The 26,830-nt window shown below is 37.2% G+C and overlaps 1 protein-coding gene across 2 annotated transcripts in view; it reads left to right on the plus strand.

The window, feature by feature from the left end:
• Positions 1-982: 982 nt before the first annotated feature.
• Positions 983-26,830, plus strand: part of ERCC6 (ERCC excision repair 6, chromatin remodeling factor) — a 47,425-nt gene continuing 21,577 nt past the window's right edge. The window contains exons 1-8 of one of the 2 annotated variants that reach the window (XM_017804107.1): positions 983-1,116; positions 1,975-2,408; positions 4,840-4,960; positions 7,239-7,347; positions 9,146-9,872; positions 18,346-18,471; positions 22,064-22,222; positions 26,519-26,654. In XM_017804107.1, the coding sequence (XP_017659596.1) occupies positions 1,978-2,408; positions 4,840-4,960; positions 7,239-7,347; positions 9,146-9,872; positions 18,346-18,471; positions 22,064-22,222; positions 26,519-26,654 (1,809 nt within the window). In that variant the 5' untranslated portion in view covers positions 983-1,116; positions 1,975-1,977. Of the gene's footprint in view, positions 1,117-1,908; positions 2,409-4,839; positions 4,961-7,238; positions 7,348-9,145; positions 9,873-18,345; positions 18,472-22,063; positions 22,223-26,518; positions 26,655-26,830 lie in introns of those variants that run through there. The other variant, XM_017804106.1, reaches the window with a different exon arrangement.

Consider the following 26,830-nt stretch of genomic DNA (forward strand, 5'->3'; position numbering starts at 1 on the left):
TTGTAGTCACTAAATATTAAGTAAAGGATATTTGCAGTAATAGGATATTTCTGGGCAGAGGAAACAAACGAGAGTATCAGTGTAGTACTGCTTTATTTGCCTGATGACCTTTCAGGTCTTGGGTCTTATAGAGAACCCATTCTGTGTTTTCCTGAGACTTCAGACACTGTGAGAAGAAGGGAATAAGGGATGGAAGAAAAGGAACATCTTCAGTCAAGGACCTGAAATTCTAGTTCAGAATAAAGCCACCAATGCTTTTGAGAATTATCCATTAATATTAAAAGAAATTGTATAATCCAACACAGAGATGGCAACACGGAGAACTTGGTAGGACACAGTATTTTATAAAAACTGTCGGTGGTGGTCACTTATGAGAAAAAGTAACAGAACTCTTGCTCTTGGAGCAAGCATGTAAGGACTCCATGGGTCTGTTAGGTATGCCACAAATTTTGAAAAAAAAATATGTCAGTGATGTTTGGAATGCTTGAATCGCTGGATACTTGATTTATCAACAGTGTTTTACCACAGCAATGTGGGCTCCATCAATGTGCTGTAGGAACACAGTCAAGGAAATGTCAGACAACCAGCACCTAGAGAGACTTTCCCGGTGCAAGAGACGTGGGGCTACCAGAGAGCGTGCGGGAAAGGGCCCCTGAGATGAGCAGGGACTGGATCATGACCCTCTCTCCTAGGAGGAAAGGCTGGAAAGAGCTGGGTCTGCATAACCTAAAGAATAAGGAAGATCATCAATATGTACAAATAGGGTGAAAAGAAGACAAAGCCCAAAATCTAATAGAAGTTATCTTCTCTCCCGATATACCCTAACCTACACCCTTAAACTTTCCACCGGCACATCACACCCAGCCGGGCCCGCCGCTGCGGGGCTGCCGCGGCCCCCGCGCGCCCTCCCGCGCACGCGCACCGCCACGCCCCCGCCGCTGCGGAAGTGACGCGCGCGCGGCCGCGGAGCCGTCCCGGTGCGGAGCAGCTGCGGGCCCGGCCCGGCCGCTCCCGGTCCTGTCCCCGTCCCTATCCCTGCACAGCCCGGGGGGAGGCGGCGGCCTCCGCAGCCCCTCGCGTTCCTATCCCGAGCCGGGGGCTCGCCCGCAGGGAGAGGTGGGTGAAACAGTGCCTGAGGCCCTGCGGTGTGGGCGGTAACGGGGTCCGGGGTCTCTCGGAGCTCATGGCCGGTGCGTGCGGTTGTGTCCGTACCGAGAGCGGTGCGAGCGCGTTCGGAGCGGAGGGGAGAGAACCGTGGGGTGGGGACTGAGAACCACGGGCTGCCCTCCCGGGAGGGGCTGCTGATGGAGCCCAACAAAGTTATTAGTGCCTTCCTGCAAGTTAATAGGACTTGTTTCTCCACGAATTTGACAACACATACATCCTTTCGGGTGACAGTTTTGTTCTGAAGGTGCCGAACCGTACCAACTTCAGGCTTGCCTGAGTATGTCTGTCCAGCGTTAATTTCCCAAGAACTAAGGTGCTTTATATTTCACTTTAAAGCTGAATTGTCAAACTAAAGCTTTCAGTCAGCTGTTCTCATCAGTGCTTTCACTGGCAAGTCTTAACCTGTTTCAGAAACTTGTATTTTTGGGGTTTGGTTATGTTAAGTTGTGCATGTTTTTGTTATGTCATAATCATCTAGAGCATGACCATTTACACACAAGACTGAGTTTACTGTCTGGCAAGCAGAGTAATTTTTAGAGGTTGTTTTATTTGTTTTCCTATCGACATCTTCCAGGAGAATTAGGCACAGTTGTCTCTAAGAGGTTTAGGCCACTCTTTTCTTTTGATTGTGGAAGTTGGTGGGGAGGACTTATGGAGGAGTAAACTACCAGGTGTTTAGAGGCACCAGTTTCTCATAAATGTGCTTATTGGTTTGCTTACTTTGATTTGGGCCCAGTCTTGATGAGGAGCTTTGTATGTGTGAATGTTCTTGTGACCATGTGTTTTTTCTTTGTTGCCTTTGAGCAGAGGATGCCAACAGACAACAGCCCCCTGCCAGACAGTATCCAAGAACAAGACTCTGCTACTACTTCAAGCAATAATTGCCTGCTTAAAGATGAGGAATTGGGAATTGAACAAGAAAATGGCATTTGTGACAATGACATGGGTAATAGTGCCAGAGTTCCCAACTCTGACAGCCAGCCTTCCACTTCTATGGCTGTTCCTTTGGAGATGCCCAGAAGAGGACATCCCCTTTTACAGATCAACAGGCAGCAGATTCAGTCTGTCTCCTGTAGTGCACATGCTGCTGAGCTCAAAGATTTAGGAGTTGATGTTTATGACCAGGATGTACTGGAGCAAGGAGTTCTTCAGCAAGTAGATAATGCAATTAATGAAGCTAATAAAGCAGCAAAAATAGCTAATGCATCAAAAGAATATGAGTCAGTACTGGAGGACTTAAGGTAAATGGTGTTCTTTCTTATTGTTCTTTCCTGTTACTGACCATCTGATGAGACCCAGTATCTCAAGTTTTTATAATCTGGAAGAGAAGAGATGTTTTGAAAGCTCTAGATCACTTGTACTCTTTGGAGTCACTCTTAAAAAAGGTGAAAATATTTTTCACGTCAGACAGTGCTTCACTGCTCTTATTTGACTAATCTAGTCATGCATCAAGGCAGCAGAGTACAGTACATCTCCTTTTTCTGTTTTGTCTGCTACCTTACCAAGATTCACATCTGTTTTCTGGGCAGGGGAGAACTGCATTATACTCTTACTCAGACTTCCTCGCTTCTGATTAGGTACTTTCTGTAATTTGGATAACTCCATCTCGTGAATGTCCTACAACTAAAACAACCTCCTCACAAGTACTCGTAAGCTTGTAAGAAGTACCGAATGACACCTCAAAAGAATCAAATGCTTAAGTAACATGGTGTATTGATAGTAGAAGACTTTGAGGAATAGGAGGCACTAACCTTTAGAGTTTTGATCTCCCTTTCTAATTTCATTGTAGAGTTAGTATGTGAACTATTGCAGGTAAATAATTCTACCTGTGTATCTTTTGCTGTTTGCATTAACGGTGGATTTTAGTGCTCAAGAGTGCTGTAGGCCTCAATTACCTGTGTGAACTCACGTAGCTCTCTTATACCTAATATTATGCACTTCATTAATTTTCCAGTTTGGGCGTGGAGTGTGAAATTAAATAAGTTTGCAAAACTGAAATCTAATTTCAGATGTTATGGAGCAGAAGAAGATAATGAATAAGATGGTGTTGAGAGGAAGAATGGAGCAGCGTAACCATTACAGTTAGGTTATGTGGTTGTTTAAAGAGTTGTGCACAGCAATGTCAATTAGTTTATGTTTTCCCATTTTTCTTTTAAGAAGCATCCTTGATTTTTGTTATCCCTCTGTTTTTGTCTTTCACTGGAATTCATAAAATGAGATTTCCGTGAGGGAATACAAATGGTTTATGCAGACTTGTAGAACCTTGTCTGCGTAAGACGTAATGTGAGAATCTGAAAGCTGATAGTCTGAAAGTTGATATCTGAGAAGATTAACAGGTATAGCTGACTTTTTGAACAGAGGGGACTAACAACCAAAGACATATGAGTAGAGCATGGTAGGGTTGGTTAAAATCTTGTAGCGCAGTGAATCCATGAGTAGAGGAAAGATCAGGCAAGAGGTGGCTGGTTTTTGAGTAGTTGGCACAAAGTTCATGGTAGAAGCTGCATGATTCTGTAATATACACACAATTTTAAGCAAAACTGCTTGAAGTTAAATTCTTTTTAAATCCCAGATTCCAGAGTCCTATTAATTAAAGCTTTATGGTAGAGGACAGTTAGTGGTATGTGTCAGGAGACTCTATGGCCAGAAGTTAGGAGATGTGCAAGAGGATGGTGTACTTCAAAGCAGCAAAACTAAAGAGTGAAAAAGGGGATGAGGTGGTTCAGAAGTGTTGAAAGTGGCAGTGATAGCTGGAGAGCTGGTAAAATATATCTCATAGGAAGGATAACAGTTGGTAGAATCCACATTAGAGCTGGAAATAATTGTGGCCCAACAATTTCCTCCCTGACAACTGAGGAGCAGTTGCATGAGGCGAATAATGGCTGTTCTGCAGGTGTTGTGAAGAGTTTTCTTTGACTTTTTAATAATGATTTGATATGCTAATTTGTGTATCCTTATGAAATATTCTGCTATTTGAATCAACGAGCCTAGATTTCTTGCTTCTGATGGCAGTGCCTTCTTTCTTGCAAATGAATTCAGCATCTGAAACATGATATTAGGTTATAGCATGTGGTTCAACTTGAATTTCATATTGTATATGGAAACATGAAAAATGTTCCGCATAAGGGAAGTTTAATGTTGATGTGCTGCTAATTATTTGAGCTAGTCTGTCTTCCTGAAATTGCATTTCTATCTTGTAATCTACTTTTGGTGTAAAAGAAACTGTAAAGGTAAAAAATATAAGCTTCCTTATATACTGGTATCAAACGATTAAAACCATTTCAGAAAATGAAAACATGGGGTTTCCCATTTAGATTTGTTTGTGTTTTGTTTACCTTGAGTAATAAAAACAACCACTCTCGTTTGCTTATCATCATCATCAGACTTGTAACTTTTGAGTGCTAAACATTACAGTGGTCGTTCAGTTTCCTTTCCTTTGGAATTTTACTATTAGCAAAATTTAGTTTAAAAATATTCTATGCTGTACAAGTTTTTAAAGTGTTTAGTATTTCTAGTGTTGTTTAAATATAATATGCTTATTCAGAAACTTACCTGTAGACCTTTTTACACCTTACCTTAAATCTCCTGGAATTTCTGAATTGTCTGAATCAAGATTGTGCTAGTTTTCTTTCTAGAGGTTACTGGTACATTGCAATCTTATTGTTTTTTCAGATCATGTACAACATCTCTGAGACAAATAAATAAAATAATTGAGGAAATTTCACCTCAAGCTGCCGACAACAAAAATATTAGCAGAAAACTAGATTCTGTAAAACGGCAAAAATATAACAAGGTAATTGGATTACATTAATTTCCTGCTAACAATACTTAGTTTGTGCTTTGTCTTAAGGTTTGGATTTTGTGATATAATTCTGAATTATATAGTTCAGAGTTAATCTACAGTTGCTGTTCCTTCCCTTTGAAATGGTTTTATTTTCTACCAAACATACAAATAACTATATTTAAAGATGTGCAAGTGAGAGCTGAATTTTTTTTTTTATTCTCAGTTTTGGAACAAGCTCTAAACCCGAAGTTCCAGGACCTACTCAGAAGACAAATTTGCATTAATTTAAAAAAAAAACCTTCCAGCAGTGTTTGGAGAATTAGCAGAGCATTGTTAGGGTGTGATTCAATAGTTGACCTAAATCTCAGCTCTCGTGGTTTCATTCCCTATGTTCTTTTCCTTAATCTTCTTTCGTTGTCTGTGTCTTGTATCAGTACACATCATTCTTTTCTGTGAGCCTCTTTAACTCATCCATTTGTCAGAAGGTGCTGCAGCTTTTTCCTGCCAGAGTAGTAGGTGAAAGGAGCTGTAGAGCAATGTAGCAGGCATCAGGACAATGTAAGCAATAGACCTCTAGCTGTGAGTAGGAAGGAGATTTGAGAAAAGGGAAACTTCTGCTGATCAGGGATGTAGCACCTTGATAGCTCACTGTCTGCTGGAAATTCACCTTCAGCTTTCTCTAACGATAAACCTAATTGTGAAACTTGCTGTCCTTTGCCCTCAGACAGGACAGTCTCAGGCTATTTGCCACTGACTCATTTGCTTGTTTGTTTTTTAGCCTTTATAATGTCAGCAACTTTGATAACACCATGCTCGTTATTCAGCCAGTTAAGATGGTGATGGGGGCAGTACTGAACTGTGGCACAGGACTAGGAACAAGTAGATAGAAGTAGTAGGAAGAAATGCATTAAACCAGACTTACAAATAAAGACTGAGCATGTAATTGGGCACTGTATTTTACTTGTTTTCATATTGCTTGAAGTGATTTACACAAGTGTTAGTTTCAGGGGAAGTTCAGACCTCGTTTCAAGTTCATTGTTAACCATCTTTGAAGTGTAAGAAAAAATTTCCATCTGAAACCTATAATCCATAAAAGTGCTCCTAATAACCTGAGGAGTGTTTTTGGAGGCTGCTTGGAGACAGGCACTGTATTTAAAGCTGGTCTTGAGCTACTTTTGCATGGAGAAGTGCTTTTTAGTACTCTTCCTTTTGTAGTATTTTTAAAAAATTGCTAGAGAGGACTTCTGTTATTGAAACAAATGGGAAATTAAGGACTGGTACAAGACAGCTGTTTCCTGAGAGCAGACATACAGGACATGTTGTATGATACAAAGTACTCTGGTAGCAAGGATAATAGTGCATACACAGGAGGTAATACATTGTACCATACATGAATACACTTACCCTTTGTGGTTTGAAAAGTGCTACATGAAGACAGGAGCAGGCTAGTGAACAGTTCTTCATCAAAAAGAAAAGAAAAATTGCTCATTTTGTCTTGAACTTTATTTTTGCTGAAGCATATGCCTCCCTGGGTAAGGAAGTATTTCCAGAGAATGGAATTACAAATGTGGAAGGTTACATTGCCCATGTCTTTGTCTTACTAGTTGGAGTGTTTCATAACACTAGGAATCATAACATCTCCAGTAAATATACAGTTGAGGATATTACAATCGGATAAAAGATGTAACAGAAGAGCTACCTATGAATTATTTTCATAGAAGTAATAAACTATACTTCTTATAGCATCTGTAACATTGATTTTTTTGAAGTCATTTGACTTTTTAGTTTTTGCTGTTAAATTAGCTGTGACCACTCCTGATAAGTAAATCTTACAGCTGGACTTTCTGTGGCTTAGTAATCATAGTAACCATTAACCCAGTCTTGCAATCATGAACAAAACTTGCGGTGTTCTCCCTTAATCTCAGCAATCTGCTTGATGGGCTTCCTTCACTAGAATCAACACATTCATAAAAAGACCTTAAGAGATGCACATAAAAATGCGTAATGTCCACATGAAATTCGTGTGTGCAAACAGTCTGATCTTACTGTACACATATGGTAAGATGATCATACCCACAAAATTGTGTGTCTTCTGTGGGTTGGAGCCCTACAGGTATTGTGACACATTTTGGCACTTTTTTTTGTTTCAAGTGCAATACTGTAAACATTTGAATGTGAGATTCTGGTTGAGAATGCTACAAATGTAGTAATTTAAGTCATGCTTAAAAGGATAGCAAGTTTATGAACCAGATTAAAAATTAAATTACATATCTAATTCTCATTGAAGGAGCAACAGCTGAAGAAGATAAAAGCAAAACAAAAGCGTCTCCAAGGAATTCTTGGTTTAACAGAGTTTGTTGATGAAGCAAATGAGATTGAATTGGAGGAAGATGAAGGTATGTATGGGAGAAGGCTGCCTTTTTTTTGTTCGTAAGACTTTTGCCAGTAATGAGGTAAATTTCAGTGCCTGGCTTTCAAAGAGGGAGTTAGAACACTTATTCTGTGCACCTGCAGACTTGCAGATCTTGGCATATTCATCTGGGAAGTTTTAAAAAATAAATGTTAATCTGCCTTCAGCTGAGTAGGGATGACTGAGGCACATTAGAGTATTGGGCTTAATAAATTGGAAATCCTAACATTTTTTTCACAGCTAATTTGATAAAGATGACTAACATCATGATTGAATTACATTTTAGGTGCTGGATGCTATCAATCAACATTAACAAAATTGTTTTTTCTTACTGTTGGGAAGGGGGACGTACATCTCTTTTGCAGGCTGCAATGTGATTTTTTTTTAAATTAAAAATAAAATTTCTTCCAGAGCAGGACATATGTTCTCTGTGTTTTTGTAGCTCTTCTTTCTCACTGCTGTCTGCAGACTGAGCTTGGATTTTGTAACTCCAGTTTATATGTGTCTTGGCCACAGTCACTAATCTGCAATATTCTGTAGGGCAAGTTTGGATCCCACTGACATCAGTGCGTAACCTTTGGGTTATATTATTGTTTTCAGAGGAGAAAATTTTGTGCTATTTGTCCCATGCAAATGTGGCTGGAGTGGATTCCAGATCTCACAGAGCTCATGCTTCTCTCCTGATTCAACAAAACTTACAGTTGTCAAAACCTTAGTAAACTTTTCTCAGTGGAAAAGCATCTTTAATCCTTTTTCTTTGAATGGGTTCATGCAGCAAAACTCAGGCACCCAATATGTTTAAATGTAACTAGGAAATGAGTGGAGACCAACAGAAGAAATGGAATAGAGCAGTTCCAGTAGGAGGGGGTGGAGGTGGAGAGGTTTCCTGGGTCATCATTGCTCGTTAAACATACGATAGATACAGTGCTTTAAATGGGACCATAATCAGTAGCATGCTGGGCTGGCAATTCTGATACAGTTATTTTGAAGTTTTGGACCCCAATAATAGATTTCAGGCCAGGATTCCCCTTCAGTTTCCTGAATTCAAGAGCTTTTCTTCCTCTTAGGTTTCAGACATTAGTTATAGTTTGTGTATAGTAGCTGTACACAATGTATGCGTAATGTAACTGAAGTGCTCTTTTATGACAAAATGCTGTGCAGCCAATCTGACTTTTAAAGTCATCATGCTAATATTAGTATTGTAGGATAAGAAGACAGACTATGGGTTTTTTGATTTATTGATTTGGGTTTTGAGATTTTTCTGAAGCATGTGTTAGGACAGTCTATGTGTTTTGTAAGATTTGTGTCTATTCTGGTGTGGTAATCGAAATGTCAGATCTCAAGCTTATGAGTAGGACTGAAAAATTAGTAATAAAATGGACATGGGCAATGTTGCTGCATATGGGAACACTGATTTCTTGCACTGAACATGGTGACATGGGTGGTATTGACAGCATAGGTGGCACATTAGAGTTCATGTGCCATCAGGGACTGTAATTTTATCATAGTTCTTTCTGCTGTGTATTGTTTCAGAAGTATTTGCATTTTGATAGTAAGTATAATATTTCCTATGTGAAATTTGAGAAGTAGGTTGAAGTAAAAGTCTTGGCTTTTTTGGCCATCTGTTCTGTTGGGGTTTGCCATTTTTGAGCTTCAAGTATTATGTGTGATGATAATTTGTAATTTAAGTTGTATATAAAAACTGAGCTAACCGCCCTTGTTCCTATGTTTTAGTTATACAGAAGGTGTTAAAGGCATGCCATATGTTCTGATTTTTGTTGTAGAACCTGGTCCCTCATGTCTTGGTAGTATGCTTATGCCTGCTCAGGAAACAGAGTGGGAAGAACTTATTCGTACTGGTCAGATGACTCCATTTGGAACTAAAATACCTCAGAAGCCAGAGAGGAAGACACGACAATTACGACTGAATGAAACATCTGATTTTGAGAAGTACTTAGCTGACCAAGCTAAGCTGTCATCTGAAAGAAAGAAGTTATCCCATCGCAAAGGAGCAAAGAAGAAAGCACAAGCCAAAAGTGTTCCATGTATAGCTCCCACAACTACTACAAAGGAAAAAAGTGGTAAAGCCCTGTCAAAAACAGATAAGCGCTTAAAAAAACACATGAGAGAACTTCAGAAGCGTGCCCTTCAGATTCAGTCAAAGGCCAGGATTCCAAAGGAAAAGAAGTATCCTGAGACCAAGAAGTTCAGGGATGACCAGGAGGATGATAGTGGGGAGTCCGAGTATGTACCTGACGAGGAACTTTTCGATCCAGAAGCAGCAGAAGAGGAGGAAGAGCAGGCGTCTTCTCTTGCTGAGAATGATTCTGATTATGAACTTAAGAATTTACCAAGAAAAAGAAAACGTTTGGTGAAGAAGGTTTTAAAAGAAACTGAACATGATGCTAACTTTGTTCCAAGCTCTGAGGAAGAAGAGCATACACCGGGGAAGCACAGAGTAAGAAGGTGGAGAGATGATGGAGATGTGGACTATTATAAACAGAGACTAAGGTTAGTCCTAGACATTTTTATTAGTAATATTAATAAACTATGTTGAACATGCAAAGGGCGATGTCTGTAATACTTCAGTGCACTTCCTAGCAGTGTAAGGGAAATCTGACAGTCTAAGGGAACATAGACTTCCAGAAGGAATCAGATGTACTTATTAATTACTTATTAAGTTCTTATTAATATAAGAACTTTGCTGTTAGATTTTGCTGATTGTTATAGGTCCTTCGTTAATAAGCTATTTGAGTATTGGTGTGTTTGTTTGGAGAACTGCGAATATACCAAAAATTAAGTATATATTAAAAAAGGTATTACTTGGCAGCTTTGTACTTAAGTGCTGCCTTTGTCTGTAGATCATACCCACCTTTCCAAAAAAAAAAAAAAAAATTAACGTCTTCTGCTTGAGGGTGAAATTATTGTGCAGACAGTGCCCTCCCTCTTCAGAGGGGTGTCACTTTTCCACTGAGAGAGAAATCTTTGGTTTGGGATGGGGTGGAATGCTTAGTTTTCAGTTTTATATAATTAACTACTAGTCAAGAAGAAATAATTTGAATAAATTACAGTTACATACTATTTCTGTAGAATCCGTTACTTTATTTAAATCCGAGGCATTTATTTATAGTTTATATGGCTGACAAGTTTATTTGAAAATCAGTATTAAAAGAATCTTTTGAATTTAAACTTGTAAAAACATTTATACTGGAAATGACAATATATTATTTAATCAATATCACATGATATTGCTTGTACAACTTATGTTAGAAGTCATAAGAAATTAACACTGAACATTTGTACTGCTCTTAGTCAAGTCTAAAACAAGCTGCTCTGTTTGACAGTGATTTTTTCCTCTCTGTTCTTGATGAGAGTGAGGGTAAAAGCTTCCTCATCTATAGAGATGGTGACAGTGGTGTTAATAGTGATGTTTTCTGTTGCTACAATGACCTAAGGTTGTAAACTAAATAACGTTTGTAAGGAGAATCTAGTGTGCCAGGTGGGAAAATACTTGTTCTAAGCTAAGAACAGGTTCTTTTCAAAAACGGCAGCTGAAACACCTTGTACTAAGCTGTGACTTACGAAATTTGTACAACGTACGTGTTGGTGTTCTCTGGGAAGCTACAGGGTGTGGTTGAGATGTTTTCTCTGCTGATAGCATAGCAGTTGAGCTCCTTACAATAGGACTGCAATGTTTCCATTTTTCACAACTCAATGGAAAACATTTTGAAGAGGCAATGAAATGACATGTAATTTGTTAAGCTGTTAAAATGGTAACTAGACATGCCAGTGAAGTTATGAGACACTTCTGGACACACTGGGAGTCAAAAGATCAAGATCACTAAAATGGTTGCTTTAATTGTTCTCTAACGACTGGCATGTTTCTTTTCTAGTATAAGGTTGAGCTTCATAAAGTAAACTTCAGCTTGTTGATAGCATGTTTACTTTCAATTAATTACCTTTCATGAATGCCCTTCAAGTAGTTATATAGTCCTCTAGAAAACCATGGAACTTGAAAACAGATGTTCCAGAGCAGAAGGAAGAATATATATTAGGTCTGTCAGTGAAGGGTGATTGATACAGAGATAAAGCCTAGCATAAAAACTTGATTAATGCTTCGGAGGCTCCAATTTTACATTTCTATGGAAATATAAAATCTTATGTATTTAAATAAAGTTGTGTCAGAGAAGGAATCAAGAAGTAGAGGTATAATCACCATCCCTTCTGGAGTGAGAGCCCAGGTTGCTGTGGAGGAAGGAATATCTTCTGGTTGCAGAGATACTGAGGTTGTAGAAAACCTCCCAAATAAAGGGCCCAATTTCACTTTGACATCCCAGGTTATCAAGGCAGATCAGCACCTGATATAAGGCAATAGGTTTGCAATCCCAGGATGTTACCCTTCAAAGTTTAAACATGGTTTATTGGTCTTGAATAGAAATTTCAGAAAGAGGCTAATCTGAACAATATCCAAAGGGTCAAAAAGAAATATGTTTTCTGTTGGATGCATTAACAAAAATTAATTGTCCTTATCGGTAAAATATTTACTGTTTTACTGAATAAAACTGTATTCTTCACATTTAAATTAGACCAATATTAAATCATTTTTAATTCAGTGTTTTCATCAAGAGTAATTTATTTTGATTGAAAGTTTTAATATGACTCACAGTTTAAATTCATTCAAAAACGTTTTTTAATAACGTTAAGATTGTGACAATTTATCCTTAGCAAAGTCATATCATAGACTACATTTCTTTTGGTTACTGAAGTTACAATAAAAGCCTAAATGAATTTTAGAAATATCAATAACTGTAATTGCTACCAAAACACTACATCTCTTAAAAATTTCATAGCTACAGTTATTGTGGCTGTTAAGCTGCAGCTGTCCACATTGATGTTTTTATGCTGACATCCCCAGGTAATCTTCATTATGGGAAATGCCACAAGAAAATAAAATGTAGTGAATTAAGAAACATATTAAGAATGCTATAGAAATGCTGTCATTTTCTTATGTTTATATCTTGTTTCATGTCAGTTTTACTTTTGAATGCAAACGAATGGGTGAGATTATGGTGTATTTTACCCGTGAGAGAGGCAGAGGAAAACCCTTTAGGATTACTTTATTCTTCTGAACATCTAGTCTTGTGCTTGGTGATGAATGCAGTCCTATACTCTTAGAGATTGAAAATGAGTTTCCTTAACATTAAAACTTTTCAGAGATGGGACTTCAAGAGATTGGTCTGTGTCAAGGGGAAACTACACTGATGTTGTTGAAGCATGATAATGAACTAACTGTGCAACTGCAGAGCATCTCTGAAAAAAGAGACTGCTGTCAGAACAGGAGCTGTTATCTGCAGTAAACATCAGGCAGGAGAGTACCCAACTCTTTCCTTCTAAAGGCTACTTGCAGTGGTTGGCCTAGTCATTTAAAGCAAGATGTGATCAGAGGAACATGAAAAACTAAAAGTTAGTTATATAGAATTCAGCTCAGGCTCTCAGTAATTTCATTTTTTTTTTCCTTGTGTGCGTCTTGCTTTTCTCTTAGTTACTGTTACTAGAGCCATGTTGCTGTGCAGAGATGGAGGTGAAAAAAAATCTTCTGTTCTGAAAGGTCAAGGTCTAAGGTGAATCTTGCTATAACTATAATTTGCTATAACATCAGGGTTACAGAGAGTAAGATAAATAAGCAGGATACTGTCAAGCACCTATAAAATAAGTTTAAGATTCAGTGAAATTGTCATTGCCAGCTGTCCTTCATACATTACCAGCTGAACCCAGAGGCTTAGGTAAGCATTCTCTGGGTTGCTGCTGAATGTCTCAGACACTTATCCCTATCAGCAGGTATGTTACCAATGTGTCTTTTGTCATACTTGACAGTGACCATCTTGGTCTAGAAGTGTTCAAAATTGGAGCTGTGGGATCTAAACCTGTAGGCTCCTGTCTGGTCAGGTAGAATGGTCAGGTGTCATGGTTTAACCCCTGCCAGCAACCAAGCCCGCCCCACCCACCTAGCAGTGGGATCGGGGGAGAATCCTTAGGGTAAAAGCAAGAAAACTTGTGGATTGAGATAAAGACAATTTAATAGGGAAAGCAGAAGCTGCACACACAAGCAAAGCATCATGAGGAATTAATTCAGTGCTTCCCATGGGCAGGCAGGTGTTCAGCCATCTCCAGGAGAGCAGAGCCCCATCACGTAGCAGTTTCTTGGGAAGACAAATGCTGTCACTCCAAACGTCTCCCCCTTCCTCCTTCTTCCCCCCCATTTTACATACTGAGCATGATGCTGTATGGTCAGGAGTATCCCCTAGGTCAGTTTGGGTCTCCTGTCTCAGCTGTGTCTCCTGCCAGCCTCTCACACACCCCTAGCCTCCTCACCAGTGTGGCAGTACAAAAAGCAAAGGCCTTGGCTCTGTGCAAGTCTTGCTCAGCAGTAAGAGAAACATCTCGATATTATCAGCCCTGTTTTCAGCACAAATCCAAAACACAGCCTCATGCTAACAACTGTGAAGAAAATTAGTCCATCAAAGACCAGCACATCAGGTCGTGACAGAGCCAGTTTCTTTGAAGACTATGGAAAAGAGTGAAAATGAGCCTGTTTTCAGCTTTTTGCCTAGAATCCCAAAAGAAAAGTAACCATATATGCATATTAAATGCATAGGAAATAAACCTTTTTTTTGTCTATTTGTTTTTTTTTTCTCAATAAGAAAACTGCTGTATGGTTTTCTTGCATTATTCCCAAGCTTAGCAGATGTAGAAATTGCAAATTATCAAGAAATTTCTTTTTTAATATTACAGTTTTCCTTTGCATGTCATAAAATGCCAAGCAAAAGTATAACAAAGTAATTTTTGCTGCTTATATGTAGTTACTATGTTAAATTATTGCCATCAGTAATACAGTATCTGCATAAGGTAACAGTTCAGGGTCAAAACAAAAATTAGCAGTATTATGGACACTGTTCCCATAATTGTCAGTATGTTGCTTCAAGACTGCTGCTTCGAGCAAGCAATTACATGTCATCTTAAGGGAGATAAGTGCCATATCTATGTTTTCCTGTGCATTCTGTATAGTTTGTGGAGTAGAGCTGTTTGACTTCTATTGCTGTCAAGTGCTCAAAGGAAGGCTAGGAAAGCTACTTCTTTTCATGTTCACCAAGTGATGTCCGAGCAGCTGAGTAGATGGAAATTGTGGCTATCGGTATACAAAGCAGTTGATCCAAGGAATCAAACAAAAAAATCAAGATTTGTTTTAAAGTTGGGTTTCAAAGATCAGTTTTCATGTGCTAGCTTTCTTTGATGTATCTGAGTCACTGAATCTCTTGATGTTTCAGAGTTATAAATTAAAAAAGGTTTAAATATTACCTTTCCTGAAAGATACTTTCTTAGAGCATCCCAACTGCTCTTTAGAATGACAAAGCCGAGACATAAATGAAGATACATTTTATCTCACTTGCTGAGTACACCTTTCATTCTAAGCTCAAGTGTGTAATTGTGTACATCAGTCTTAATTTACTTATGGAGAATCGTGGTACTAACTGCATGTATTTCATCTGTTAGGACGTACCAATTAAATCCACCCATATAGACCATAAAAAGTTAGATCAAAAAAGTAATACTGAATGCTTCAATTTAGCAAATTAGAATAATCTGTAAGGGATTCTTAACTGTATAAAATATAAAACATATTATGCTTCACAAATGTAAACTATATTAAATACTCAGCTTGGTTCCTGACTGTATTTTTTTAAATGTGCTCATTACTGTTTTGGGTGCAGAATTTCTTTCTAGGGTATTGCAGTAAGTAGGAAATGGGCTTAGTATCCGAATACAGTCTTATATTAAGAAAAATTTAATTGTATGATATATGGCTTTCATACTTCACTTTCAGGATAAAATTGTATTTATGGCATTGACCATGGACAACATAAGATAGATTTCTTAAAGGTCATGCTTCTATTTTAAAGAGACCTTGGTGATATAGTAAAACCTGTATTTTCTGATTGTTTAAACACACTAATGCTGTTTAACTTAGATGCATAAGGAATATATCAATCAAATGCTCACTGAGTTACTGTGTAGTTACGTTGAAGATGAGCTACTGCTGTTTCTCCCTCCAATGTTTGACTTCCAGGGAAAGGTACAAGACCAGATTGACCAACTGTGACTGATCTGGTCTAGCAAATAGTTTTTGTCCTCCCGTTGCTTCAGCCATTTAGATATGCACACTTTTTTAAAGAAAATAATCGTTTTAGTGTAGAATATCTTAATGCTGTGTGTTACATGAAGTTCAGAGGCCTCTGGTGGTCTAGTGGTTAGGGTGCAGGCCTCTTACCACTGCGACCCGGGTTCGATTCCCAACCCCCCGGGCAGATGGAGCTCGTTAGCCCTGTAAGGCAATCCATCTAAGAGAAGGTCACTCTAAACAAACCTACGTTCTGAGACCCTCACTGCCACTGTCCGAGTTTCACTCGGCCCCGGCAGATGAACCTCAGGATTAAAGGGTGGGCTCAGTTCAGCGCACGCTGTGTCTCACCTAAAAAATCCACTGCGCAGGCTCGAAGGGTTAATGACCTTTCCCAAATCTTCGCTCTCGAAGACTGGCCATTACCTGAAGTTCATAGCCTTTCAGAAACAGAATAGCTTCTTCAAACTGTGAAAGTTTGTAGTAATAACAAGTTGCTGATTTTTCTTTGAAATGGTAATCAAGTGCAAAAAAACCTCCTGACATTTGGAGGAGATGTAGTACGAGAGCCTTCAATACTAAGGCTGGAGTAATTACACACTCCAATGAAATAACAGAGACAGAGTGTGAAAAGTAAACTTTAGTAAAATTAAGTACAGATTTTATTAGTTCAAGTTCTAGATGTATGTATTTTCTAGGTATCTGATAATTTTAGGAGAAATCCCAACATCGATCACACTTCTTACAGAAAATATAGTAGTTACGTTGAGTGCCTAAATTTCTGGACAGCTTCGAGCTGATCTGAGGCCGCTTCCTCTTGGTTGTTTCGGGGTCACTTTTTCTAATGCACACTAGAGGGCAATCTGCTTCTTCCCAGGGGATGGTGACGCTCCAGTGCTGGCTAGTGGTGATTCACGTTGGAGTATAGAATTAGAAGCAAACCCTTGTACAAATTATTGCTCTGCTTGGGTTTAGCATGGATTGTTTACCTAGATGTCTCTTTGGAAGCTTTGTAATCTGTAGTTGTTTTGATTTTAGTGTGATAAGTAGCAGTTTTCTTCCTTGGTTTAAGTCCTGTCATAACCCGCTCAGATAAAATAATCAACTTCTAACATGTCTCAGTTCTAGTAGTGACACAGTCTGAAGCAATGGCTATCAACATTTGTCAATTTGAATTGTTGATCTTTTTCTGGAACTCAGAAGAATAATTGACTCTCTGTGCCTGATAGCATAACATTGTAGATCTGAAGAAAAATAGCATTTTTATGCTGTGCCTCTCGAATGTGTCATATCTGCCTGTTAGACTCCAGAGCATGAATGCTATTTTTCTAAGTCAGACATTTAACAGACTGCTAGTCTAAGACAGAGATTTCCATTCTTGTTTTAGGATAGGTAAATAAAAGGGAAAAGCATTGATGCTTTATATATTATTAGTAAGTTCTTTTTTACTACTTAACTGGATATATGATTTCATATAATGAAATAAGAACAATCCAATAATAAACATTAGCAGTTCATCAGTTTTAATCAGTAAACTGAAGACTATCTTTGTCCATCTTATTTTTTACCCAGTGTTTGCTGTTTTTTTCCTCTCCATCATTATTTTTGCATCTGAAGACTTCCTGACTTGAGATCAAAATATACTTAAGTGAAACTGGCCCTTTAAGCCAGTTCAGCATTGTGTTGTCTTAGTTTTTCAGTGCTATCTATCTTGGCAGCTTATTGTAACTTGTGTCTGTTTGGACATGGTGGTGTTTATTTTCAGTTGATAAAACAATACCAAGTTTGTGACTGGTTCCACAAAGGCGAACTTTTAAGTATTTTTTCAAAATATCCTGCTGAAAAGCCAGTCTAGAACCCCCCATAATTAGCTTTCTTTTATGAGAAAGGGTGTCTGATTGTGTTGCTTGTATATGAAGCGTTGAACTTCTTCCCTGCTTTCTTGTTTCTAATCCAAGTTTCTTTAAACAAATTTACCAGATATGCAGAAACCTTTATGTGGAAGTTTCAACAAGTTTAACTGAAGTAAGTGGTCGGGAAGACATGAGAAAATCTATTAATGCTGCCACTGGAAAAAACACAGCCTGAGCTTGTCTTGTAATGAGTTTGCCAGTCCTGGGGAAGATGATTTTGAATAACCCAACAGCAAGAAGAGACTCGTTTTTAGTGTTTTCACCTGATTTCATACCAGAGAATGCAGTGTAATGTCCTTAGGAAGACAGGCATAATTGGTTAAGTTGTCCTCAAGAACTGCTTACATAGTTAAAACATACAAGTTTCCATGGCTGATGGTATTTTCAGCTTTGGGACAGAAATTAACCAGCATTTTTATGATTATGCTTCTTTTTCCTGACATGGATGGAATTGGTATAATAGCTTCGAAAACATACAGCAATCAACACATAAGCTTAAAGTACACTGGATTGTGTGTACCAAGGCTGGAAATAAAATACTGTTTACATATCAACCTCTAGATGCAGTTTATCTTCAAATGCTTAAAAGCAATGCAGAGCTTTACAGAAAAATCAGGATAAATAACTTTAAAAATGAAAAAAAAGGTAAATCTTATTTTTGTCACGGTTTTAAATAGTTCAGAAATTCTTCTTCCCAGAATATGGAGAGTGTTTTGAGGAAGGGGGCTAGGGGATTTACTTCCATAATTCGATCCTCCAAAAGATTACTGTTTTAAATCATTACATCAGAAAATGTGTTCTTTTTGGGTTTTTGCCTGATTGAAAATTCTGTGTCATTTTCATAGACTTTCTTTTCCATCTTATAATTGAGTGTTGACTCTTCGTGTCATTCCAGGAAGTGGCAAAAAGAACGTTTGAAGGACAAAGAACATCAAACAGCTGAGGAACTTTCTGAAGAAAGTGATGTGGAATTTGAAGAGGGTTTCAAAGTACCAGGATTTCTCTTCAAAAAGCTATTTAAGTATGTATTGCATACTTTATGTTAATATTATGCTGGTGTATGCTGTTAATAATATTGGTACTAATTAATAGTCATGGTGAATTCCAGATGCCCTTTACTGTAACTTTTACTTCAGTCAACGATTCCTCGACTTTAACTTCAGTTGTTTCAGTGAGATTCTTTCTTTTAAAAAAGGTTCCAGGATTGAACTTCAAAGAAATTGATTTATTGAGAGCACCAAATGCAGTTAAAAAAAATTACAGATGATAACTGGCTGATGTGAATGTTGTGGATGGGTATTACCTAAACTATGAATGGAGAAGCTCTCCTTGTCTATTTTTTAAATACTTTCTTTTGGTGATACATACTTGCTCTTAATTCAGGTGTGGAGTTGTAGAATTACTCCAAACATAATATGTTGGCAAGATGTGATAAATGAAAACAAGAAATATGGTGTTTCTGTGATTGTGTGGAGTGCGTGAAATTTTATGCCAGTAAAAAATACATACAACTTTTTCTTTAAATACCTACTCAAAGTCTACTCAAAGTAACTACTTGTAATTCATATTATGAAATAATATTGAATGAAGTAAAGTTTTAAAATATAGAGTGAACTCTTAATTCCTTTAGTAAATGGAAAACACTCTGCAACTCATTCTTTAGTTATTAAATGCTGGATTACAGATTTGGACATAACTCCTTTCTGTTTCAGTTTTTTGAGACGTGGTGCCCAGTGATGCTTCCAAGTTCATCTCAAAAAGCTATTTACAAAAGGCAGCCCAAGCAAGCTAGCAGCTGACCAGTTATATTCGTTCATAATCTCTCCCTTACATTTCATGCATGATGGACTTGAATTCAATTTTGTTGACAATGTTTCACACAGCAGGAAAAACATCTCTTTCAAAAGCAAACTCTCTAAGATCTTATTGTTGTGGTAGAAAGCCCTGGTTTATAATGGGCATGTGTGGTATCCCTTCCAACAGAGCCACTTAGTCTTGACCTCAAAGAAATTATTACTGTTGTTCTGTAGTCCTTGGAAGGAAAGCACTAGCTCTGAAATGGAATTGAATTAATGGCTTGATTGCTGGGACCATCCAGAGCCAATATGTGGTCTCCAGTTGTTTATGCAAAGGTACTGCAGAAGTATTCATCTTGAGGATGGATGTGTGGTCTGAGCAACCCGAAGGGAAATAAAATAAAGCAGACACTAAAAATTAATCATAAAGATGCAAGCCTCACTAATGAAGGGTATCCCTGCAAGCATGAGTCAGTTGGCAAAACCTCTTAAGTGGTTAGAAAGATCAATGGAGTTGAATGATTCGTCTGACTTGTAACTTAAATGCTGATATCTCCAGTGTAGGAAAGCCCATGGTCAATAGGCATTAAACTGTTGAGTTCTGAGCAAGTTTCATACAAAACATATAAGTATATTGACCTGAGGATATACATAGCATGTACTGTGAGTGATCTTCTTGCATAGTTAAATTACACAGAAGTTAGCTCATGCTAGAAATGGAAGAGCCTCAAGTTTGTCCTTTGGCAAATCTGTTAAAGTGGGTGATCTGTTTCTTCCCTCTATGCTTGTCTGCTTTGATGAACATTCAGCAGGAATAACAATGGTACTGCTGTGGAGCAAAACCAAACAGACTTGCAAACATTGCCTTATATACTGTCTGCACTTAGCCTGAGAGAATGCTAAGTGAAAAACAGTCCAAATATAACTATTTTGGAAGACCAGCATTTTTATTTTACTTCCACAGTATTTTTGGTATTAAAAAAAGGGGGGAACAAAAGTATAAGATTTGAAGAGAATTGATTATCTCTCCATATAAGTACAAAAAATTGAAGGAGAGGTTTCCTTTAACTTTTGCATAAGTGCATGTTTATATAAAAGATGATTATGCATGATTATACAAAGAAAGGACCTGCATCTTTTACATTTTTAGATAATTTGGAGCAGGATTTTTCACAAACCTAATTCTCTACTGTGAAACTTTCTCAGGAGAAGGAAGGTGAGAAAGAGAAATACGCTTATAAATGCAGCTACTTTAAGCTCTGTATGTAATCCTAAGAAATAATACAAAATGATATCAGGAAGTTCTTGGATGCTTGTCTTCTGAAGAGACATGCTGGACATTAGTCTGAGGGAGCAGCTTCTGACTGGAATGAGGATTCCCTTCAATTTTTTACTATTTGTCAGGAAATGTTTTGTCTTCATAAAATGTAGTAATGATAGCATCTTAGCCCAATTATATCTAATCCTGCAAGCCATTTCATAGTTGTTTTATAGATTGCTGCATTTTAAGGTGAATTAATTTCTAATAAGAGGGTTTTTTTAAGGGCTTCTTGGCATAATGCTTTTGAGACAGCAGTGAATAGTGTGATGTTTGAACCATTAGACATGTTCTTTGATCATCTTTTTTTTTACCTGCTCACGCCATTTGTTTGTCTCCATTTAGCTTTCTCTAAATCCATACAGAACTCATCATAAATTGATTTTTAATAGTACTTTGTAGACACTAGTGTCATGAGCTGTTAGTAGTCCTAAATATTATTTTTTCAAGGAAGGAAACAGGATTTTGAAATGCACACAAGAAATCCCCTGGAATGAACAACCCCTATTAAAAAAAAAAAAAAAAGTGTTTTGTTCTTTGCTTTGCTCTGCACTCCAGGAATGCATGCTATCCAGAAAATTATATCAGTAACCTTTTTCTTCTAGTGAGTTAGGAGACAGAGAAGTGCTAAAACATGCTTGATTTCTTTTTTTTTTTTAGTGTGATTTAAAAGTACTGTTTTTCATTTCTTTCTGTTGTTTTAATTTAACCCACACACACGGTATGTTATTCCTACTGGTCTCACTGTTTCATATAATTATAAAAAAGCGTGTTCTCCAGTGATTCTCAGCCCAGCATCTTATCTCCACCTTTTCAGCTTGCTATTGTAAATCTTGCTTTCCAATCTTCTTATTTTAACTGGAATACGTTTTACCTTGTTGCTTGTACAATTTTCAGTGAAGGACTGGGAGTAGAAACTGCTCTGATGCTCTCATAATGTTCTGCTGCATCCCATTCACTGCAATAGTTTCTGTTGTTTTGCCATGGGTTTTGAATTCACTGAAAGAGACTAAATATTATTAAATAAACTTATTTAGAAAGAAAAGAGGCTTTGGCAGATGTGATCAGTTTTTGCAGTTGAATATGAAGTCTGTACCACTGAGAAGTCAACCTTTTCATTGAGTTCAAGGTATATGTTCCAGATAATATAATTTACTAGACTCTTGCATGTCGTCTTTTCTGAGAAGATAATGCTTTGTAAGAGTAACTTTCCAAGTTGCTTTTAGCACTTAAAATATATATGAAATAAAATACCCTCTAATTACCATGACTATCAGTTTAATTAGAAATGTTTTAGTGTTGCATAAAGAATGAAAGTCACATGTAATGTCTGAGCCATCAAAAATGTATGACCTAGTAAATACAGCACTCATGTAAAACACACATCCAGCATGTTACTGTAACTAGTATAAGAACCTTGCCAAATGATTAATTAATGAGTACTTTCTGTTATGATCTGTATTATCAGACATTTGCCATTTTCTTTTTCCTTGTTTTAGGTACCAACAGACAGGTGTTAGGTGGCTCTGGGAATTGCACTGCCAGCAGGCAGGAGGAATTCTGGGAGATGAGATGGGATTGGGCAAGACCATCCAGATAATTGCCTTCTTGGCAGGTCTGAGCTACAGCAATATGAGGACTCGTGGTTCAAATTACAGGCAAGTGCTCCTCTGCAGACTGTCAGTCTGTGGAGCTCAATTAATATTTCATCAGATGTATTGCTGGTGGAGGAGGGTCCTGTGAATTATTAATGACATTTCAATTACAATATTCCTTTAATTCTTTTAGTGGGGGACATCAAAGGAAAAATTTTACGAGACAATGGAGCTGTAGGGCAGGAAAAATTAAACATGTAACACTTTTAATGAATTCCAGGCATTGATGCTTCATTTTGCAGATGAGCCACACTAGATATTTTGGGTCAATACAGTGTCTAAGGTTACCTTCCACAAATGGATTGTTTACAAACTCAATTACATTAATATCAATAGTTTACACAATATGGAATTTTAAATTAGATGTAATACCTTTAGTTCCATTTATTAAATTTTACATTAAAATATTTGTTCTGGCAAGCCACCAGGTAAACGCTTTACAGGAAGTAACAAGCTGATCTGCAATGAAAGTTAGAGTTTCTGATGGGCAGGGAATTATCCATGTCAAAAAGTAGAAGTAACAGTAAAACCAGTAACTTATACAGAGGAATTTCCATCTACTTTTTTTTTTTTAATTGTTGTCGTTGCTTTTCAAAACATATGTTACTGTGACTGGCCTTTCTTACAAGATAATTTATGGTTTTTTGTTACTGAACAACACTTTAAAATTTCTTCTTTATAGGTGAAATTACCGGCAAGATACTTGCTTGTGTCCTTGGATTTGCAAATGCACGCATGAATAATATTTGATTTTTCTACTTCTGTTGGCCTGTTTACGTGATGTAAATAGCTACATGCAATTTAGCAACTATCATAGGACTGTACTAAACAAAAATAATTATCTTTACATAGAGGTACGTTTAAATTATGTACAGCATGCACATGAATTGTAAAATAATGCTTTAAAGAGAAAATATTCCTCTCTTTTCTCCAGTTGCTTCTTACTGTGGCCTTTATGTAAAAAAAGCTTAAAAAGAGGTCCTTCATCACTCAGACCAGTTGATTTACTTCTGTATGGCTGCCTGGTTAAGGATGCTACTGTACAGATCATTTTGTGGGGTTATATTACCTACCCCACTTGGGGAACACTGAGCTGATGGAAATCGTTTAGGACGCCTCTTGACACTGTTACATAGTGTGAAACTACAGCAAAACTTTGAAAAGGCCAAAATCCATTTGCACACCTAAGTTGCAGTGTTCTTTCTCCGTGTAAGATAATGTGTTAAGTCTCATTTTTTGGCTGGTGCATGTTATTAAGTTCATCATGATAGTAATTCTGTGAGAGGAAACAGGTTTAATTTATTGGTGAAACTTGCTCTGATTTTGCTTGTATGCTGTAAGGCAGAGGGTCTAAACAACTTGATCTTTCATAGTCCAGTATTTTCCTCATCTGGAGTAAGAGGACAGTAATACTGGTTGACTAGTTTCTATCTGAAAGACATACTCTGGCAAGCAGGAGACCTTCTGGTCAGCCTGCCTGCGAAGTTGGCATTGGGGTGAACGCAGTTGTGTTGTCAGTGTGCCTAATTGTATTTTTTTGATTTTGAAGGAGCCTGAAGACTAGCTGAAGTAAGGAACTGCTTGTTACATGGAGTAAAACTATTACAAAAATTAAAATGGCATCTCACTTCTAATAGTTATTGAGACATACAGGTGGGGAAAGCCAAATATTGTGATGCATCTGTAGAGGTGGTGACATTGCGGTGTAAAGATACAAGGGAAGCAAGATTTTTGGAGGGGAAAAGATCTTTAGTTAGACCAGCTGAGATAGTAGGAACAAGCAACAGCTTTCAAACCAACTGTCCCTTCATAAGAAAAAAAAGAAAGCATCAGCAAACTTAAGTGACCCATCTCTAGCCTGTATCTAGGTTGAAATGTTGTTGAAACCTGTTGAAGACTTGGGAGTCCTTGTTTCCAAAATACGTTATTTTATTTAACAAATATGTTAAGTTTGACTACAGACGTATTTATTTGAGAGATCAGATGAGAAACTGACAGAAAGTTTATACACTGATTATTTACCCATCTGTGCTCTTCAAGATACTGAGATATAATCATAAACAGCTCAATCTCTACTGTGAGTGGCAGAGATTTATTTCCATGGTGCTTGGGTAAATAAAACTCCATTGCCTCAGAAAGTTGCTCTTCCTGCCTTGTTCTTTTATTTTCACTAGGGTTTAGTTACTGTTTCAGCTTGAAGGCATGATTTGCCAGTCCTTGGGAACAGAGTTGGTTATAATGCAACATGTTTTCCTCTGCTAATTTTTTGAGTATTTAAAGATTGTAAATATAGTATGACTACAGCTTCTTTTTTCATGATATTAAGTTGCAGGAATAGATCTTACTTGCAATTCCAATTTGCTTCCAATTAAATAACAACAAATAAAGGATACTTGTTGTGAATTTGGGGTTTATAAACCAGGAGCAATGGAAGAAATAGATTTGGGTATATTGATCATATATTATATTGACCATAACCTATTACTACAATGCAGCTGTGAAAAAGGGACAAAATACATTATGACAATATATTTGCAGTGGGAACAGGGCAGTACTGTTACCTTGGTACAAGGCACCAGTAAGATTTTTATTTTTAATGTTTTTAGTGTTACCTTTGTTCAAGGAAAACAAATATAAATTGAATGGACAGCAGATCAAATATGTTGCAGTGATTAGGTGAATGGAGGATGCCTCCTAAGTGTAGCAAGCAGAAGTATGTGATTTGTTTAGTTTTGTGAAACAGCTCAGACTGGAAGAAGTTAGATGACTCTTTTATATAAATAAATAAAAACTCTCAAGAGAATAATAAAATGTTGGCTAGTGGAAAGTGGTTAGAGCCAGACTAGACACAGAAGAGTTTTCACACAACCGAGTGGAGGGGGAGTGGATTTTCTGAAAATTGATCAAAGAGGTGTGAACTCCTTTATGTAAGATGAAGGGGGGAAAAAAACTGGATAAACCCAGCATGTGAGCTTGTGTGATACAGACCAGGGGAATAAACAGAGGTATTTTGTTACAACCCGTGAGGAATGAGAAACTAGTATGTTCTGGGAAAGTTGGCTTTTTTGCTGTGGATATTTTTAAGAGCAGTAGCAGTGGTTATTTGGATTCATATCGTAATTTGAAGCTATTTTTTGCATCTCTGAGTTCTTACTTCCCCTTGGATTGCTGGGAGTTTTTTAATTAGACTATGTAAGGTTGTGTTATAGTATTTGTTCATAAGCAACATCCAGGCTGTTATTCTGCATATGTATAAGCTTTTAATAAAGAATATTATTTCTTCATGTCAGCAGTTTCTGAAGGCATTAAGACATTTGGTTCTTTTAAAGCCAGGTATTGATGGAGTCTGAGAAATCCTTCTTTATTGCTATCAGTGTGTGATCTTGAATGTATACTGTGATCTTTTGCATTGTTTATTTATTACCACTTGAATGTACGTAGTCAGACACAGATCAGTATGTGACAACTGTAGCTTTTACCTTTGTTTGCGAAGTCATTTTGTTCTAGTTTTTAAAGACCAAATATATTTGAAAAATAACTGCTAGTAACCACTACTTAGTATATTTCCTATGTAATTGTTGGTATTTATATGTGCTGGTAATATTTCTTGTTTGGCTGTTGTGTGAGAGATTTTTTCCCTTTTTAACCTTAAGAGTAGCTCTAAACTTAATATACAGAAAGACTTTGTTTCAAACTGCCTTAGTAATTCTCAGAAACAATCGTGTGATTATGAATAAGAAACTTATGAGACAGTTTGAGCTGAGCTCAGTCCTCAACTTCCATGGATGATATAGTCTGCTGCTTTAGAGTCCATGTCTTTTCTGTAAATTATTATGATGATAGTACATTATATTACAAACATGAAGCAGAACACCTGTGTGTAAATCCATTTGTGAGACTCTAGCTACACATTCTGTATAATAGAAGTAATAAAATAATTGCTTGTTAATGATTTCTTTTCTCTTACAGAAACAGCAGTCACTAAAACCTGATTTGTAATATCACAGGAGGAAGTTCCCTTATGCCTTGTTGTTTGGAGCTTTTCTATTTCTGTTTATCTTGATAGATGCATCCATAAACTGTTCAATGGATAGATTCTTTTAGCAGTACCTTCTTCATCTTCCTTTAAAAAACAGACTTCCAGGAAAACAAAGTGCCAATTAATTTCCATAGCTCCCATATTCCACTCTAAACTATAAACTGTGTCATTTTAATACGTGTGTGTTTTAATGAGCCATTTAATACAAAGTATTAATTTCATGTTAAAGGTTTTTTTTTTCCTCAAATACTCTATTTTAGGTACCAGGGATTGGGTCCAACAGTGATTGTTTGTCCAGCTACTGTGTTGCATCAGTGGGTTAAAGAATTCCACACTTGGTGGCCTCCATTTAGAGTCGCTGTTCTCCATGAAACTGGTTCTTATACCAAGAGTAAGGTAATGGTTGACATCCATTTTGTAATTCCAGAGACTTTTTTTTTTTTTATGCCCTTTCTCTGAATGTTTTAAAAGAACAAAAAGTTCACTGTCTTGTATAGATTTATTAGTAAACTGGACAAAAAGTGTATGACACAGAATAAGTACATATTATGCATATTATGATTTAGACTTGT

This window comes from Lepidothrix coronata, unplaced genomic scaffold (assembly GCF_001604755.1).
Source record: "Lepidothrix coronata isolate B3197 unplaced genomic scaffold, Lepidothrix_coronata-1.0 Scaffold8, whole genome shotgun sequence".
Taxonomy (NCBI): domain Eukaryota; kingdom Metazoa; phylum Chordata; class Aves; order Passeriformes; family Pipridae; genus Lepidothrix; species Lepidothrix coronata.